The sequence below is a fragment of the Erythrolamprus reginae genome, chromosome 4, assembly GCF_031021105.1.
Source record: "Erythrolamprus reginae isolate rEryReg1 chromosome 4, rEryReg1.hap1, whole genome shotgun sequence".
Taxonomy (NCBI): Eukaryota; Metazoa; Chordata; class Lepidosauria; order Squamata; family Dipsadidae; genus Erythrolamprus; species Erythrolamprus reginae.
The window spans coordinates 57,984,753-58,004,333 of NC_091953.1; the positions used below are offsets into that span (position 1 = coordinate 57,984,753).

Sequence of the window (19,581 nt, forward strand, 5' to 3'; positions counted from 1 at the left end):
ACCAGATATTTGCATTCCATAGGTGCCTAAATTAAATCCATTCTTTGGGCTTGTGTCTCACATTTGGGTTTTAATCTGATACGTCCATGCAAAGAGAAAGATCTAACAATACAAATAGGCAGAACCTGTGAGATTGCTGTTAAAGTTGGAGATTTTCTAATTTTGGAAATAGACCTACTTTCTTAGCTTCTGAAAAGTGCAGATTTATGGAAGAGCTTTGTCAGTGGAAAGGCTTAATGTCACAAAAAAATTGTCTATGACACTGATGGTGAACCTATGGCACGGGTGCCACAGGCGGCAGGCGGACCCATATCTGGTGGCACACGAGCTGTTGCCCTAGCTCAGCTCCAGCATGCATATGTGTGCTGGACAACTGATTTTTGGCTCATACAGAAGCTCTGGGAGGGCGTTTTTGGCTTCCAAAGAGCCTCCAGTGGGATGGGGGAGGGTGTTTTACCCTCCCACGGCAACAGGGAAGCCTTTGGAGCCTGGGGAGGGTGAAACACGAGCCTACTGGGCCCACCAGAAGTTTGGAAACAAACTATTTCCAGCCTCCACAGGGTCTCTGGGGTGTGGGAGAAGCTGTTTTCGCCCTCCCCAGGCATTGAATTATGGGTGCGGGCACTCACCCATTCACGATAGCGCACAGGCATGATGTTTTGGCACCTGACCCAAAAAAAAGGTTTGCCATCACTGGTTATGAATCTGGTTATTTATTTATTTATTTGTTTGTTTGTTTGTTTGTTTGTTTATTTATTAGATTTGTATGCCGCCCCTCTCCGAAGACTCGGGGCGGCTAACAACAGTATAAAAAGACAATGTAAACAAAACTAATATTAAAAATAATCTCCGAGTCTGCGGAGAGGGGCGGCATATAAATCTAAATAATAAATAAATAATAAATAAATAAATAAATAAATAACCCCAATTTAAAGAACCACTCATACATACAAGCATACCATGTATAAATTCTATAAGCCTAGGGGGAAGGGAAATTTCAATTCCCCCATCCTGACGACAGAGGTGGGTTTTAAGGAGCTTGCAAAAGGCAAGGAGGGTGAGGGCAACTCTGATATCTGGGGGAAGCTGGTTCCAGAGGGCCGGGGCCACCACAGAGAAGGCTCTTCTCCTTGGTCCTGTCAAACGACATTGCTTAGTCGACGGGACCCGGAGAAGGCCAACTCTGTGGGACCTAACCGGTCGCTGGGATTCGTGCGGCAGAAGGCGGTACTGGAGATAATGCCAAATCTATAAAGTACACTTTGCTATCTGTTAACAAACATAGAAAGAGATATCATATTCTCCAAAAGCTAGTAAATCTACATATGCCAGGGCAGCATTATGAATAACACAAATGTATTGCTTATATCATTTGCATGTTGATATCATTATGCGGTGCAATGTAAATCACAATAGAATTTGATCCATTGCGAGAAAAATCTCAGCACTGCAGTCCAAAATCCAGAGCTTTGACTGACAATTTAGCCTAGTACAGTAAATGAACTCTAACTGGCAGCAAATTTTGGTGACTTCATAGCAGATCTTATGTGGCAGCTTTAATTGGTATCTTTTAAATAAAAATACAAGGTAAAACTGCCATTTTAACAGTGAACAGTAGTCCTTTCTTTATTAATGGATTTTTAAATGTACAAATATATATTGCTTGCAGAAAGAGGAGAAAGGGTGCAAAGGTGGAGGAGGTTGGAAATCCAGAGAATTTATGTGCTTATATTGCTGTGAAATGTGAATCTAGAAAAATAATCATAGGCAGCAAGGCTGCAGTGACATGCCATTTTTGTAAAATATGAGACAACATATCCAAATACAAAAGCCATTCTGTGGGATGGGGAGGAGGAAATCAAATGTCTACGTCAAGCATTATTTGCAGTAACTATGTTTTTGAAAAAAAGCCCAGATGGCACAAATGCATCGATTTTCTGTCATTGGGGTACTGCTCTCTAAAAGGCAACATTTTATAATCCACTTAGTTTAAGAAATAAACATGTAACTTGTCCTTTGCTTACCAATGCTGATGTTCTCCCTATGGATTATGTATTAGCCACCTGTCCTTTCATATTTCAAAATTGTTCTTTCATTCTGCTTTCTCTAGAATAAATAAAACCCATCTCTTACCGTTAATTTACTTTTACTCCTTCTGAAGCTAACCATGAAATGACAGCTATTCTCCTTATAAAAGCTGATGCAGCAATCTTTTTTATTAAATCACATGGATAATCTTGTTGAAATGAGACAGATAAAATGTACAGTCACCCTAAAAGTTGAAAGTGCATTTAACCTTGGCTCTAATGTCTTAGAAATACCAGCACTTTACAGAGCTGATAGCCACAATTAATGCAAAGCTTTCTGTTATATTTAGCCACCTTCTTAGTTTGTTTATTTCTGAGATTGTTTAGAATAGTCTACTTAATTATTTCAATAAAAAGCAAGATGAATGGTTATCATTTTACATAACTAGAAAATAAAAAATTAACCCCCGTGTGAACAATACAGTATTGTTCTGTCGGGCTCTCTGGTAGAATCCTCCCAAAAATTCACAGGTACAAATTTCAGACACACACACGTTTGCAAATTCAAAACAATGTTCTTTATAATGAAAATTCACTTAAACCAAGCCCTCTTTTGGTATAGCAAAGAGCACTTGTCTCCAAACAAACTGGTAATTTGTACAAGTCCCTTATCAGTTCTGTGATACTTAGCTTGCAGCTGTGAGGCAATTCACAGTCCTTCTTCTTTCACAAAGTGAAACACACTTTGCTCTGGTTTAGTTTCAAAGCAGGGAAAAAGCAGGACACAAAAGGTCAAAGTCAGTAATGCAGTCACGAAACACAACGATCAGATAATCCTCCACAATGGCCAAACCCACAGGCTGCTATTTATAGCAGCCTCACTAATTACCACAGCCCCACCCAACCACAGGTGGCCTCATTTTCTTTGATAATAATCTCTCAGTTGTTGTTGCCTATGCATCGCTCTCCGCATACGTGGCTGTATCATTAACTCTTGTTCTGAATCCAAGGAGGAGCTAGATAATTGATCTCCTTCTGAGCTGTCTGCCACACTCTCCTCCTCCCTGTCACTCATGTCTTCTTGGTCAGAGGAGCCTTCATCATCAGATTCCACTGGGGGCAAAACAGGTCTGCAGCATGTGGATGTCTCCCCACATCCACAGTCCTTGGGGCAGGAGCTGGGCCAGAGCTAACCACAACAAATATACTAATATATAATTGTAGAAGTAGAAATAACAACTTAGAAATGCTCCTTAAGAGGGCATTAAAAATACATCTATTTCCAGTAGCATCTTTAACCCTTGAATTTTGAAATAGGTACTTTTTGCTCCATTCATTAAGAAACCACAACTGGATCCAATAGACCTGGAAGGTTTTTGTCCAGTTTTCATCTTTCCTTTTTGAAAAAAATGGTGGTTTTCAGCACCAAAAAATTCTGGAGGAAGCAGATTATTTAACGGAGATGGCTGGTTAAGAAGGGTGAAATTAAACAAATAAATAAAATTTGGCCCGTTTTCATTTGGTTTTCAGACTGGGTCTCAGTGTTGAATCAGCATTTGTTGCACTTATAGATGACCTTTGACAGGCAATAGATGGGGGTAAGGGAATTGGGTCTACTTGATTTGTCAGTGATCTTCAGTGCCATCAATTATTACATCATCTTCAGAGGTTGGGAGTAGAATTCATGGTAATCTCTTCCACCCAGACCCAATTATACTTGGTTGGTGAGCTAGAGACTTCTGTTGCAAGGTTCATTGGGGCTCTACTCTCATTTCTTTAAAAACATCTATATAACGCCACTGAGCAAGGTAACTTATCAACATGGGACAAGAACAATATACTAATAATATACAATTATAAACCAATGCTCGCAGCCAATCTAATGATGCTATCAAAGATTTGGTATCTAGAGGCTTAGAAAATCTGGATGGGGAGGAACAGGTCTCAGCTCCACCCTTATAAGATGGAATAGCTGTGGGTGTTAAAGCCACCAAGGTCCAGTGATTTCCCATTTTGTCTCTGAATGAGGTAGTACTGCTCAAGCCAGTCAATACACAACTCGAGAGTCTGAACTCACAGCATTTCCTAAAAGAGCAATGGCAATTATGGCTATGAGTGCCTTAATACTTGGTTCATCTTGAATGCCATTGTGCAGATTCCTGGGCCAGAAGACCCCAATAGACCAGAATATTTACAAGAACTTCTGTCTTCAGTCACATATAGTGACCCTGATATAGAAATCTTGACATGTTCTCATTAGAAAAAAAATAATTTAATGGAACCTAGGAGTTGTGTCTTCTGTCACATTACCTGCCCCATGAAACAGCATCCTCCTAGAAATCAGGACTGATGTAATCTTCTAACCTTTTGTAAAGCATTGAAGATCTTAATGTACCTTCAGGCACTTGAGCCAAGACCCAACTCTATTTGTGAATTAGTTTGTTTTGATCTGTATGAAATATTTTGGGCCCAGGCATCACATCTTATCAATGATTACAATGATTGGGGTTTTTACTGGTTTTATTGGTTTGTGTTTAATTGTTTTAATCTGCTGTGCATTACTGAGTAATTCAAAAAATATAGATGACTATATAAGTTGAAAAATGCCTGCAAGCAAGAACTGGTGGAATCACAAAATAGAAATAGTAAAGAAATAGCAATAAAAAAGGAAGAAGCTAAAGTGCTCTGTAATTTTAGTATTCAGACAGATAAGCGCTTGCCATAAAACACTCCAGATGAAATAACTGTTGCTAAGAAAGACAAAGAAGTCTGGATAGTGGACGTGGCAGTACCGGGAGATAGCAGAAGCGAAAAGAAAACTGGAGAAAATCACAAAATACGAAGACATGCAAAAAGAAATAGAACAACTGTAGCAAAAGAAAGCAAAGATAATACCAACAGTAATAAGTGTTTTGTGTACAATCCCAAAATATAGAATAGAATTAAATATAATTCTTTATTGGCCAAGTGTGATTGGACACACAAGAACTTTGTCTTTGATGCATATGCTCTCAGTGTACATGAAATAAAATATACATCTATCTATCTATCTATCTATCTATCTATCTATCTATCTATCTATCTATCTATCTATCTATCTATCTGTGTGCAATCCCAAAATATAGAATAGAATTAAATATAATTCTTTATTGGCCAAGTGTGATTGGACACACAAGGACTTCGTCTTTGATGCATATGCTCTCAGTGTACATGAAATAAAATATACATCTATCTATCCATCTATTTTACTTTTATGGACTTTTATTTGTCAGGAATCATGAGGTACAACACTTAATGATTGCCACAGGAGTCAAATAAGCAATCAGGAAACAATATTAACAACAATCTTAAGGATACAAGCAACAAGTTACAGTCATACAGTCGGGTGAGCTACTGCCTGGACAGGGTGGGGGGGATGACACAGTGGGGTAGCATAAATAGAGCCCCACCCCAGAGCACCCAATTTGCACTGAAAGATGTGGAAAGAAAATGCAAGGCGTCCTGCATAAGCCATGCCCAAAGTGTGGTAGTAAAAACTTTGGTAGCCCTTCACTGCATACATTTATAAGTGGGAGGAGATGGGTGATAGGTATGATGAGAAAAAACTAGTGGTAATAGTAATGCAAACTTAGTAAATAATTTGTGTTGACGGAATTATTTGTTTAGCAGAGTGATGGCGTTTGGGAAAAAACTGTTCTTGTGTCTAATTGTCTTGGTGTGCAGTGCTCTATAGAAACATTTTGAGGGTAGGAGTTGAAACAGTTTATGTCCCGGTTGCAAGGGGTCAGAAAATATTTTCACGACCCTCTTTTTGACTCGTACAGTATACAGGTCCTCAGTGGAAGGCAGGTTGGCACCAATTGTTTTTTTCTGCAGTTCTGATTGTCTTCTGAAGTCTGTGTCGGTCTTCTTGGGTTGCAGAACCAAACCAGACAGTTATAGAGGTGCAGATGACAGACTCAATGATTCCTCTGTAGAACTGTAAGAGCAGCTCCTTGGGCAGTTTGAGCTTCCTGAGTTGGCGCAGAAAGAACATTCTTTGTTGTGCTTTTTTGATGACGTTTTTGATGTTAGGTGATCATTTTAGGTCTTGAGGTATGATGGAATCTAGAATTTGAAGGTCTCTACTGTTCACACTGTGTTGTCTAGTATTGTGAGAGGTGGAAGGGTGGAAGGGTTTCTCCTAAAGTCTACCACCATTTCTACAGTTTTGAGTATGACCAGATTGTTCCGGTTGCACCATGAGACTAGTTGTTCAACCTCCTGCTGTATGCGGTTTCATTGTTGTCTCGAATGAGATCCATCACTGTTGTATCATCTGCAAACTTCAGTAGTTTAACAGATGGATTTTTTGAGATGCAGTCATTGGTGTATAGAAAGAAGTGGTGAGAGTAAACAGCCTTGGGGCCCCTTGTGCTAATTGTACAGAATCTGGTTTTTTTTTGCTTAGCTTCACCTGCTGCTTCCTGTCTGTTAGGAAGCTTGTGATCCACTTACAAGTGTGTTCAGGTACCACTGTCTTATTTAGTTTAGTTATTGTTGTGGTTCAGCCTGAGCCAGATCAAAGACCAGCTGCGTCTCTGCTGGCTCCATGCCCGGGGGAGTCTGAGAGCAGAGGGGAGAGTTCTTTGCAGCCAGACAGGGGAGACAGCAGTCAAGAAAGTGAAGATGAAGCAAGGCCTGGGAGCCCTGGGGAAGGGCTATCTCAAGCAAGTAGCTTGGAGTCTCTGGATTCCCTGGAGTCCCTGGATGATGAAGCACAAGCTATCATTAGTATGCAACAGAGACGCATAGATCAAAGGAGAACCCAACTGCGCAGATATTATCAGCGCTGAATGAGGAACACCTGGGGGTTGGGTGTGGTCCTCATTAGCAGGGAAGGGTTTATAAGGCATGCGAACCGTTTCGGCAGCATGGAGTGTTATCAAAGAGAAGTTGGTGTTATCTGCATTTTCTCTCAGCGTTTTGGTTCCTGGCTCGTGGCCCAGCAGTCTTGAAGAACCGTGGGAGGTTTGGGTCTGTTAGCTCAACAGCCTCGTTTGGCATTAAGGATCCTGTTTTTCTGTATGAACAATTGCTTTCGTGTTGCCTTTGGAGTTCCAGTACTTTCCTGACTTGTAAGGACATTTTCTGTTGGCTTCTTTTCTCTTTACCATTATAAAACTGTGTTTGGATTCAACCGGTGTGTCTGGCTTATCTTTTTGGGTTGGTCATAGCTTCCGGAGTGACCCAGACAGAACAGTTATAAGAATGTCCACTATGATGGTGTTAAAGGATGAACTAAAGTCTACAAAGAGGACCCTAGCGTAAGTCTTTCGAGATTCAAAATGTTGTAGGATATAGTGCAGAACCATATTAATATCCATCTGTGCAACCACTAAAACACCATCGCTATTGACAAAATCATCATTAGTCAATAACAAAAGGCAGTTTTACTTTGAACAGTTTTACGTTCTGCAATAATACCTTTAACACCATCAAACAACATCTGCCTGTTCCAGGTCCTTGGGAAGGACTTAATAAGCATATAAAAATGTCAAATCCAGTCTAAACAGCTGACTGATTCTGTGACAAGCATAATAATGTAGTATATTAAGGTGCAATAAACACTTTTGCTCTATTAATTCAATTTTGTATGGTTTGATATTATTAATAATACATCTCTTTGGCTTTTGCAGAACTTCTATGCATTTGTCTTTTTTGCAGAACCTGCAAACATTTGCTCATAAAAAGTAAATAAGGAATGGTTTTATAAACCCAAGGACATCCTAAGAGGAGAAAGTCAATTATTTTGAAATGATGTCTTAGGGGAGACTTTCTTAAATTGTTTTACTGAAACAAATAAGAACTGGCATTTGCTTTTTCCCTTTGAAGATATAAGTGTTCTCTCTGAATGGAAATCTAGCATGTGGGGGGGGGGGGGGCGAGAGGTGGGGGGCGGGTTCCTCCCGGTTCAGGGCAGTTTGCCCAAACCAGTAACAACCCGCTGGTGACTTGTTGGTGCCAGTACATGGGCTCTACCATATTTTTTTTAAAAAAATTAAATTTATTTTCTTCTGAGCATGTGCAGAAACCAAGTTTCCAGCACAGTGCATGCAGTCACCATCTTGAGGAAGTGAACCACAGTGAGGTAGGTTAGAACCCACCCCTGCTTGGGTCCCCTCAACTGTTCAGTCCCAGAAAGCGGCTGAAAAATGCCCTTCTCCTCTTTTGCAGTCATGCACCATTTTTTGTCCTTGTCTCCTTCCCATTTTTATTTGGTTTTTCTTCCTACCCTTGTTGTGGTTGGCTCTGGGCCAGCTCCTGCTCCAAGGACTGTGGGGGTTGATGTGGGAGAATCCTCCCATTGTCAGAGGCCAGTTTTACTGCCGACTACTTCCGACAGCGAAGCGTCTGTAGCAGATAGTGAAAGTGAAGTGGGATTACAGGCAGCCCATTAGATAGTCGCCCCGTGAGTGGTTCATCATCATTATCATCACTGGATTCGGAAGGGGAGACATTCATTGATGTGCCCAGACGCAGGGCAACGTCAAGGAAAGATCAACTGCGTAAATACTACAGGAAATAAGGGAGAGCACCTGTGGCTGGGGATAATTAGGCTAATGGGGCTGCTGTTAATTTGCCAGCGTTCTTGCATCTGGGCGTGGAAGTTTATCTGTTCGGTGAAGGAGAGACGTGTACTTTGCATCAGGATTCTACAAGGAACTGTTTCCAGGATGTTTGGACTACTTCATAGTTAAGTTTGTGACTTGAGAACTCTTGAAGGAGGATGGCTGTGACGTCTTTACAGCTGCCTTTTATATGGTTTGTGTTTGTTTGTTTATTGTTCTTCACAGCATTCAAGCCTGTTGCTTTGAAGGTGAGCACTTTGACTGACTAAAAGTGTGTTTGGCTCATATTTTCCTTTCGATAAAACAGTGTTATTGACTCTACAACTGTGTGTGTCTGAATTCCTACTTTTGAACTTACTTGAGGGCTTGTGTCGAAGGGCCCGGCAGAACAACCCTGAAAGCAAAAGGAAGCAGGGTGGTGGGGAGGGGGAAGAAGGATCTAGGAATGAGAAGGGATTGGGAAGAATGAAATGAGGGGGGCTTACCAGCTCAGGAAAGGGTTGGAGTCCAGAACCCAGAGCGTGTTTTTCCCCTTCTCTCTTGTCGGGCTTTTATTTCCAAAGCCTTCCTCCAGTTCAGTCTCTTTCCCTAAAAAAGGAGCTCTTGGGCCATAGCAATGGATGTGAAACAAAAGCAAGGTTCAATTATTTAATTTCAAACTAATGTATGAATTTCCTAATTTCATAGTTACTCTCTTGTACTAAATGACACAGCTATAATAGTCCTGAGCGAAGGTAATGGTGCAGAATGCAGCTGCGAGAGCAATCATGGGCTTTCACAGTTATGCCCATGTTACACCAACACTCCGCAGTCTGCATTGGTTGTGGATCAATTTCCAGTCACAACTTAAAGTGTTGGTTATGACTTATAAAGCCCTTCATGGCACCGGACCAGAATATCTGTGAGACCGCCTTCTGCTGCATGAATCCCAGTGGCCAGTTAGGTCCCACAGAGTTGGCCTTCTCTGGGTCCCGTCGACTAAACAATGTCGGCTGGCGGGACCCAGGGCAAGAGCCTTCTCTGTGGCGGCCCCAACCCTCTGGAACCAGCTCCCCCCAGAGATTAGGACCGCCTTCCTTGCCTTTCGTAAACTTTTTAAAACCCACCTCTGCCGTCAGGCATGGGGGAGCTGAGACATCTCCCCTTGCCTATGTAGTTTTATGTATGGTATGTTTGTCTGTATGCTTTTTATATAATGGTGGGGTTTTTTAGCTTTTTAATGTACATTGTTATTTTAGACTTCAATATTAGATTTGTTATGGTATATTGTTTTATCACTGCTGTGAGCCGCCCCGAGTCTACGGAGAGGGGTGGCATACAAATCTAATAAATAAATAATAAATAAATAAATAACGAAAAAGTAACAAGGATTTTTTAAAAACTTGCTTTCTTTTACTGTGTTTCTTAAAGTAGATCATACCTTACTTGACTGCTTTGAAACTCATCAAATTTGGTACTCAATTCATTTTGACAAGAAAATTTTGTCCCAATACTTGTCATTTGTTTGATACTCAACACTCAAACTAGAACTCATCAGTGTCAGTTGCCTCATTATTTGCTACCATTTCCAGCCGAAACAAAGGTGGGTCATGCAGTAGCTCTTGCTCTGTAAACATTCCCTTATGGCACTAGTCTCACCCTTTCTAATGCCACGACCCCTTAATACAGTTCCTCATGTTGTGGTGACCCCCAATCATAAGTCTAGCACCAATTCTCCCAACAGAGCTTTAAGCTGATTGGCAGGAAGGTCAGAGGGAACCCTCCCCCCCCCACTGTAAATGCCTGATTGGTCGGATTATAAAAATATGTTCTAAGGTGCCAGAATAGCAGCTTAGTTCCTAACACCATGGGAAATTTGTCTTTTCCCATGATCTTAGGAGACCCCTGTGAAACGGTTGTTCGACCCCTCCCCCCGCAATCCCCAGATTGAGAACCACTACTTTATGGTCTTACCTTGGCTTCTGTGATCTTTTTATTTTTCCGCTTTTTAAAAAATAAAGTTTTTGTTTCATTTAATCTAAATATTTATTAATTTTTAGGTTTATTTCTCATGTAATGATATCTTTTTGTCTTAAAATGTGCATTGTCTTTGGTTTGGGATAACATTACATTTATTTACATTATTCCTTAGAGGAAAATTTTTCTTGGTGCTCAGCATTCTGGGTACTTGTCGTGCCTCCTGCAATCAATTAGCAAATTCCAAGGTACCACTCTATAAGTAGTTTTTTCCAATGGGAAAAATTCACTGTTCATGTCCCTCAATTATATATTTTTTTTAAAAAGTGGCATGAGAGATTCATAGCTAAGATTTTTGAAAGCAAATTCAAATCAAAGAAGGCAATTAATTCTGTATTAGATTGACCCAAACATCTTTTTTGTTCATAAAGTGTCCACTACTTGTTGTTATATCGTTGCATCAGAACAGCTTGATCATTTTGTGATTGGAGGTTGAAATACCAGAAAGTATTCTAAAGTGTAATTGAGGAATTAATTAAAAAATAATCTTCCTCAAGCAGAAAGCACCTCTAAACTCATTCTCTGAAATTGCTTTTCCTGATTGAATTATATAAAAGTTAACATATGTGAAGGAATAATTATCCAGTATTTGGTTCCACTTGACTAGAAAATCCATAATCTAAAGTAAGAGTTTAATTTTAATCAAAATCCAAATAGTCTTCCTCTTTTTATAAATAAGTAGAGTTGAACATTTATTTCTGAGGGAGGATTGCCATCTTCTGGTGGAAAAAGTGTCATGGAAGCAATTTTTCTAAGAAATTATTCCATAGCAAGAAAGAGAAAGAGAATTCAGATAAATTCAGCTACCGAACTATAGCTTCTACTATATAGGCATAATACCGTATGCACTAGATGTACTTTATATATTCATATATACTGCTAAAAAAAAATAAAGGGAACACTCAAATAACACATCCTAGATTTGAATGAATGAAATATTCTCACTGAATACTTTGTTCTGTACAAAGTTGAATGTGCACAACAGCATGTGAAATTGATTGTCAATCAGTGTTGCTTCCTAAGTGGACAGTTTGATTTCACAGAAGTTTGATTTACGTGGAGTTATATTGTGTTGTTTAAGTGTTCCCTTTATTTTCTTGAGCAGTGTATATTGTTTCAACCAATTAAAATATTTTTTAAATTCATTCTGTCTGAATGTGTGAAGTATAAGAATAATACCCCCAATATACAGGTATATTTTATCCCTATATTCAAATTTAATGCAACTGGTTGACACAAGTAGCATGATGCTAATGAAAACCTGTTCCATTCATTTATGTGCAATCCAACAATTATTTCTCTGTCTTACACATATGGTTAAAATGCCTCAAAAATATACAATGCATTGTCAACCCTTTGATGATCACACCTGAGTATGTTGTGAAATAAAATGTAAATTTAGGAATGCACTCAAACTGGTTTTGCTAGTGTCTTCAAAGCCATTCTTGAAGTGATCCTCTCTCTCTCTCTCTCTCTCTCTCTCTCTCTCTCTCTCTCTCCACACACACACACACACACACACACACACACACACGGAGAGAAAGGTGGAGAGAGAAATGGCCTCAAGCAGTATTGTATTCAGTCAAGTTAGAAAAATTATGGTTATATTTCATTTTTAATCACTTGCATTAAAAAGTATCAGTCTCTTTATTTTAACACTGATACTAAAAATCAGTTGCTTTAATTGTTTTAATTTTACCTATTTCCTTAGTAATCCATTGCATTTTCATTTTCTACCTATATTAATATCTCATCTTACTAACTGTGCTAATGGTTTATTTGTTTCAAAACAAGTAATAGGCTGTAAGGAAGGGAGGGACAATTTTATCTAAAACATTAAATGATTCATTCCACAGTGCTTTTAGCTCAGGGCTTCATAAATGTAGACTGAAAGCTCCATGAAAACTTCTGAAATTTTCTTTCATAATTTACAGTAGCTCTGCTTTTTCAAGATGTTTAATTATGCAATATACTATCTTAGTATATTAAGCCAGTGTTTCCCCAACCTGGGGAATTATGGGAGTTGAAGTCCAAACATCTTCAAGTGGCCAAGGTTGGGAAACACTGCATGGCTTACTTAACCACAGTTGGATTCATTAAACAAAATAAAAATGACTTTTAACCTATAAACCACTATAATAGAAAGCCTTAACTTCCCACATCATTTTGGCTTAGAACCCACCAATATTGGAAATCACAAGATGGACAGCCTAAATATTTAATAAATAAATTTATTTATTTATTTATTTATTTATTACTTGGATTTGTATGCCGCCCCTCTCCGAAGACTCGGGGCGGCTCACAACATGTAAAAGACAAATCATAAGTAATCAACAATTTAAAATTTTAAAGATTTAAAAAAAAACCCACAAACTAACAGACTCACACACAAGCATACCATATATAAATTCAACGTGCCCAGGGGGGGGGATGTTTCAATTCCCCCATGCCTGACGGCAAAGGTGGGTTTTAAGAAGTTTGCGGAAGGCAGGAAGAGTAGGGGCAGTTCTAATCTCCGGGGGGAGTTGGTTCCAGAGGGCCGGTGCCGCCACAGAGAAGGCTCTTCCCCTGGGGCCCGCCAACCGACATTGCTTAGTTGACGGGACCCAGAGAAGGCCCACTCTGTGGGACCTAATTGGTCGCTGGGATTCGTGCAGCAGGAGGCGGTCTCGGAGATATTCTGGTCCAGTGCCATGAAGGGCTTTAAAGGTCATAACCAACACTTTGAATTGTGACCGGAAACTGATTGGCAGCCAGTGCAGACTGCGGAGTGATGGTGAAACATGGGCATACCTGGGTAAGCCCATGACTGCTCTCGCAGCTGCATTCTGCACGATCTGGAGTTTCCGAACACTTTTCAAAGGTAGCCCCATGTAGAGAGCATTACAGTAGTCGAACCTCGAGGTGATGAGGGCATGAGTGACTGTGAGCAGTGAGTCCCGGTCCAGATAATTTTTGCAAACCCTAAATTGCATTTAAATCTAGGCTATTTAAAATATAAGATTGTGTATTTTTATTTAGAAAGAGTAATGTGTAATTAATGAAAAATGGCAGCTGTGGGATGGTTCTTCTGTAAACCCAACCGATCTGGTATCTTGTTGAGTGTGGTGTGACTAGTTCTTCAGGTGTAAAATTTCATCTGCTCATTCCTACATTGTTTAGTTTTAATACAGACTTCATTGCAATGATAATGATTAAAAGACTGCATATTCAGTATTATCGACTCATTGTCATATTGTAAATTCTTTCATTTGGTAACATAAATACAAAACATGCTATAGTTAGCATTAATATTTTATTTTCTGTGTGAGCAGCTCATATAATGGAGACATGTATTTTAATGCATTCAAAGTAGATCAAATCTTTAAGGGGCGTACATAAGTGCACTAGCCTGCCTTTCGTCCCCTGTCCAATTGTCTCTCCTTATCTCATATATCATACATCTTTTCTTCCTTTCATATATCTTCTCCTCTACTTTTATATCTTTTCTTTATATATATACTTCATGTCTATCCTCTTCAATATGTATTGTGTATTGGACAAAATAAATAAATAAAATAAATAAACAAACAAACAAACATATTATTGGATACTGTATAACAATATAGAGTATTTCTACCTGTATCCTTATATGTTCTGCAGAACCACTGTTTTATTAACCCACATCCAGGGGTGGGCAGCAGGCAGGATGGGGTGGAACGCAGTTCCATCGGCGGAAATGAAGCTGTGTATACAGCTTTAACTGACCATTCCCCCCTTCCATCCTCCTCCTTCTCCTTGGAAAGCAGCAGTGAGACCAGCACCAACAGGTGTTGCAGGGGGCCCATTTCCTCCCCCCTCTTTTCTCAACAGCTGATCTGCACCCATTTGCCTAGCTACCCAGCATGAAGTGGGGCTGGGGCAATCCAGGAAGGAGAGCACGGGAAACGCGAAGCAAATTGTCACCCCAGAGAGCGACACCGGTAAGGTTGTAAGTCGAGGACTAAACAGTTCACTTGAACGATGATCATTCAAACCACTCCCACCTGGTCACATAGCCGGCAAGCCACTCCTACCCAATCACATGACCATCAAGCCACACCCACAGTGTAAAACTTTTGGCTGCCCATTACTGTACACACCCAAAGTAGTAGAGCAAGTTCCACTAGGCCGGCACCTGGATGGCCTTTGTTTTATGCTGTTACTTTTATGAACCTTCCAAAGAAGATTTATCCTAAATAAATTCTGAAAAGCACTCTAAACAGGGATGAAAATAATTAGAATTGGGCAACATATTGTGTAAAATATGTAAGATCATGTGTGGTGTCACTTATACCTTTCTTCCCTCTGAACCTGCATGACGGCAATTCTACAAAAGGGGAAAAAGTCTACTCTATGATATTAGCAAATTTGTACAATTTTGTGTCATCTGCATATTTAGAAAGCATCTTCATGGAAACTATATTTTGAAAAAGTAAAGGTGCTTCCATCCTTTCGAGGTGGGTAAAATGAGGACCTGGATTATGGGGGCAATATGCTGGCTCTGTTAAAAAGTGCTATTGCTAACATGTTGTAAGCCGCCCTGAGTCTAAGGAGAAGGGTGGCATAAAAATTGAATGAATGAATGATACATAAATAAATAAAATAAAATAAAATAAATGAATGAATGAATGAATGAATGGACTTTCTGGTTTTTTCTTTGAAGAGGTTTTGCTTTTCAAGCTTTGAGCTTCTTGGATGAGAAGCGAAATGTCTTCAAAGAAAAACTAGAAAGCCCAATTGCCTCTTGAAAAAGCACCTTTGGGACAGCCATGATCTAGATGACATAGTCATATATATATATGACTATATAATATATATTACTATATATATGATGGTCTTGGTATATTCGGGTTTCTTCCCGTGTAGGATTTGGAAATTTCTGGCGACGTTTTGACGAGGTCCCACTCGTCATCTTCAGGCTGGTGTTTCTGTCCTTGTTCTAAGGCGAACACTGCGAGACCTGAGCTGCCTTCCTTCTATAAATACTGGTGGCTGGGTGTGGTTTGATGGCTCAGCAATTGCCTGCTGTGTAGAAACTTCCTGGTGAGTCAGTGGGGTAACAATTGGGGTCGTTGATGTAGCTGAGGTATGCTGATTAGTTAATGGTTGTTGATTAGGCGTGATATCCTGAGTAGTTGGAGCTTGCAGGCTACTTGATTGTTTTGCAATGTGTGTTCTGAGTCTAGTTTCAGGTTTATGGCTGGGTTACGTTTGAGGGCTGGTTTCCAGATGTCTGGTAGGCAGGAGGTATCATCCCGCTTGTTCAACTACTCAGGATATCAATACTCAATATTTCAGCCCTCTGATAAACTCTCTTTGTCTGTGATTTTCAAACTAATTAAATCCTTTTATTTAATTTAATAGATTGAATATCAAGTCTTATCTGAAATGCTTTACTAAATTACCTTTTTTTAAGGAAAGAAAACTCTGATGAGACTTATTTTTAACAACTTTGTGTTGTACAAGTATTGGTAAACAGTCAACCATTGTTTTCAGTGTGCTTCCTAATCAATCAGTTTATGAATAACCTGTAGAATCTATCCTATCCTTTACTCACCTGGTCCTTCAAAGATCCCCGAATGCCATTTATGGATTCCGCAGGTGCTCTAGTATCTAGAAATGCAATCTGGGTGATTTTGGCTTAATTATTCCTAATTTAAGATATAGAAATATGCTCAATTTGCTTGGATTGTATCTGTTGTCCTTGTGTCTACTGCAAGATCTTTCCAAGATCTTCAGATAAATTGATATTAACTCTACAAATCTCCAGTCAATATAACCAAAAGGTTTTATACTGAAATAAAATAAAAAGACTATGTTCCCCCAACATTTTTCAGTATTATTTTATTTGACAGGCATTTACAACGTTCCATTCATATGCCTAAAAACATAAAAATAGACCTTCTTTCAGCTTATAAAAGAAATATATAAGAACTTTTGACATTGGCAAGTCATTATATTATGTACAAGAACAATGGCACCCTCCAAGCACAGGACATCCAGCATTTCACAGGCTTAATGTATTCCACTGGGGACAGCAAAAGCATTGTAAGGTCTAATAAGTTGGTACACAACTGATTTAATTTTAATATGATGAGATACACAGGGCTTAGAAAGCTTTTTAATAAAACGGTTAAAAAATAGCAAAAGTTGAGAGAATAAAACTATCAAAATACTGAATATAGTGCACTGAGAATCGAACAGGTGACACTTCAATACTGATTGGGACATAAGACAGCAGATGGTACTGGGTAATATTTTCTGTTCATGTCACCAAACATAGCCATAGCTAATTATACAAAATGTATTTCCTAAAGCTACTACAAAATTTTAGGTTTTCAATATACCTACTAATGTGTCAAACATCAGTAGGTCCGAAAAGAATCCCACTTGAAAAACAAAACCCCCCAAATCCTCCCATTTTGCAGAGCAAAAACTAAGACAGGGAAGCCATATAAATATTTAAAAAGAAAAAAAAAGTGCTTTAAAAATATTTGGAAATTTTTGATTATAAGTTGTATCTGTACCCTGTTATAGATGTTTAAATAGGAAATTTTAAATGTAACTGAAAGTTGCCTGTTCAATATATTGTTCATATTATCTAATAGTGTGGAGAGGGAATCAAGTAATAATGTCTCTAATCTCACATGGATAAGGTGAGGTCAACTTTTCCGGCCATAAAATATTTATTTTTTCCTGAGCCTAACTCGATCAGGCAGGGAGGATCAAACTCACCCAAGGTCAAATCCTATCAACTACAACAAAACCACAGCAGGGATTAACTTAACCTCCTTTGATGTTCAGCTATTTGACATTGGTAACTAAATTCCAGTCTCAAATATGTGTAGCTGCCCACGATATTTTACAGGAATGAAAGTTTGTCCATAAAAGTTTGCCGTTCAGGCTATACAACCAACATCTTCAAACTCTTTCTGAAAGGTTTGTTTTACAGCCCAAACTTAGAACCGAACACCAGAGCCCTCTGCAAGTCGGTCTTACTCCTCAGTCATTGTGTTTAAGTTTGCAGTTTAACACCATCAAATCCCCATTCGTTTGTGCCTTCGTAATTTAGGTAACATGCAGAAAATTATTTTCAAGTGTTGAATTTTGATCACTAAAGTTTGGGGGGGGGGGAGATTCTGCATTGTTATAATTTTTATGAAAAACTAGAAATTCCAACATCGACATTAAACTAACCACAGACCAAAAAGAACTCAGCACAACATAAATTCCAGATTTTCCCTTACACATCCCTAAAATACACATTGCATCACCAAATCCAGAGATTTTGACTTCGCAACAGGAAGCTTTGTCAATGCTACTGCATGCAGCTACCTTAGCTACTAGAGATGTTTGGCACTATAAAGAATATAACTTGTTAAAGGAGAAAAGAAAGGGAAGGTTGTTTCTAGTTCCTGCAAATAAGCGACTGGACTACTCAGCAGTGGTGATGTCAAACATCTGGTTAGCAGTGCGTGTGCAGTGCAGATCATCCCTTGTATCTATGTCCTTGGATGCTGAATGCAAGTTTATTCCCTCCATTCAACACCATCCCCACTTGTGGTACCTCGGAAAGAAGAAAATCCCATGTCCAGAATAGATTGCCCTTGCTGGATAAGGGTGAATAGCTTTGAGTTGAAGAGTGAAATCTGTTGCAGTCATGGACAAGTGTTCATTGTTTGCTGCAACTTTTTAAAGATGAACTTATGATTTTACCTATCGCATACAAAATTCATTTGCTGTTGTGCTATCACTTAAACTAATTTGCTGCACGCATATATTTTAAGAAAAACACCCACGGCACTGTGTTTTTTTTAGCAATATCTATGCAGCCCGTTATATTATGCAGCCCCTGATTTGTTTTTTTTTAATAAATAAAGCCCTTGGTACTATATAGAGAAGGACTCAAGCTCATTCTATTTCCAAATTTTGCTTCACTTCTCCTTTTTGGACTACTTTAAAGGAGAAAACAGGAGGAGAGGCTGTAGTTTCAACGAGTTTAGCTGCCATTACTATATGTGCAAGTATGCATTCTAAGGGATGGCTCTCCACAATGTATAAGGGGTAAATTGGGGGCTCACCTACACCTAGCATCTAACAAGAAAGTATTGGCTCTAAAGTTCTGTGTTTAATTTTCTTGATGGTACAAAGTCTTGGCGGCGAACCCAGATGACTTCTTCATTGTTGCCTTCCATGCTACCATTAATTCCAGACAGAGCAGCTTGCTTCTTTAACTGAGCCATTCTGGAGGCGTGGGTGCCCATAGGATACCTTGTTTTGGTTCCCCGGTACGACTGGTTGTTTGTAATAGAGGCTGACTGCAATTGCTCCTGGAGTTCTTTTTCAACCATGGTGCTCTTCAAAGGCTCACAACAGTCCTCCTCATCACTGAGAATATCTGTTTCTTTTATGTCCTCTTGTTCTTCATACTGACCAAGATCAAACTGCTCTTCTACCCAGCGGTCAGTGTCCTTATTGTTGGATGTCTGATGGGTCTCTTTCTCAGGACTGCTGGCAAAGACGGCATCTGAATCAATGGTAAATCTGTTTCGAGCTAGGCGTCGCCTTCTCCTCCCGAGTGACTTGCTTGGGGCGGACACTGTGCATACACAAAAATAAAATCCCAGAGGCTTTTATCAAGAGAAATTTGAATATTAATTTATAAATTAGCCTTTGTAGTCATTTTTTCACAGTAAAGGTAAAGGTTTACCCTGTCATGTCCAACTCTAGTGAGTGCTGCCAAAGAAGCCGGCACATCAAGCCAGTACATCAAAGGCACATCAAAGCCCTACATGGCATTGGACCAGAATACCTCTGGAACCGCCTTCTACCGCATGAATCCCAGCGGCCGATAAGGTCCCACAGAGTTGGCCTTCTCCGGGTCCTGTCGACTAAACAATGTCGTC

At 39.5% G+C, this 19,581-nt stretch overlaps 1 protein-coding gene across 3 annotated transcripts in view; it reads right to left on the reverse strand.

Annotated features, from left to right (window-relative positions):
• Positions 1-16,504: 16,504 nt before the first annotated feature.
• Positions 16,505-19,581, reverse strand: part of TIAM1 (TIAM Rac1 associated GEF 1) — a 229,923-nt gene continuing 226,846 nt past the window's right edge. For all 3 annotated transcript variants that reach the window (XM_070750312.1, XM_070750313.1, XM_070750314.1), the window contains one exon: positions 16,505-19,274. In XM_070750312.1, coding sequence (XP_070606413.1) covers positions 18,790-19,274 — 485 coding nt within the window. In that variant the 3' untranslated portion in view covers positions 16,505-18,789. The remainder of the gene's footprint in view (positions 19,275-19,581) is intronic.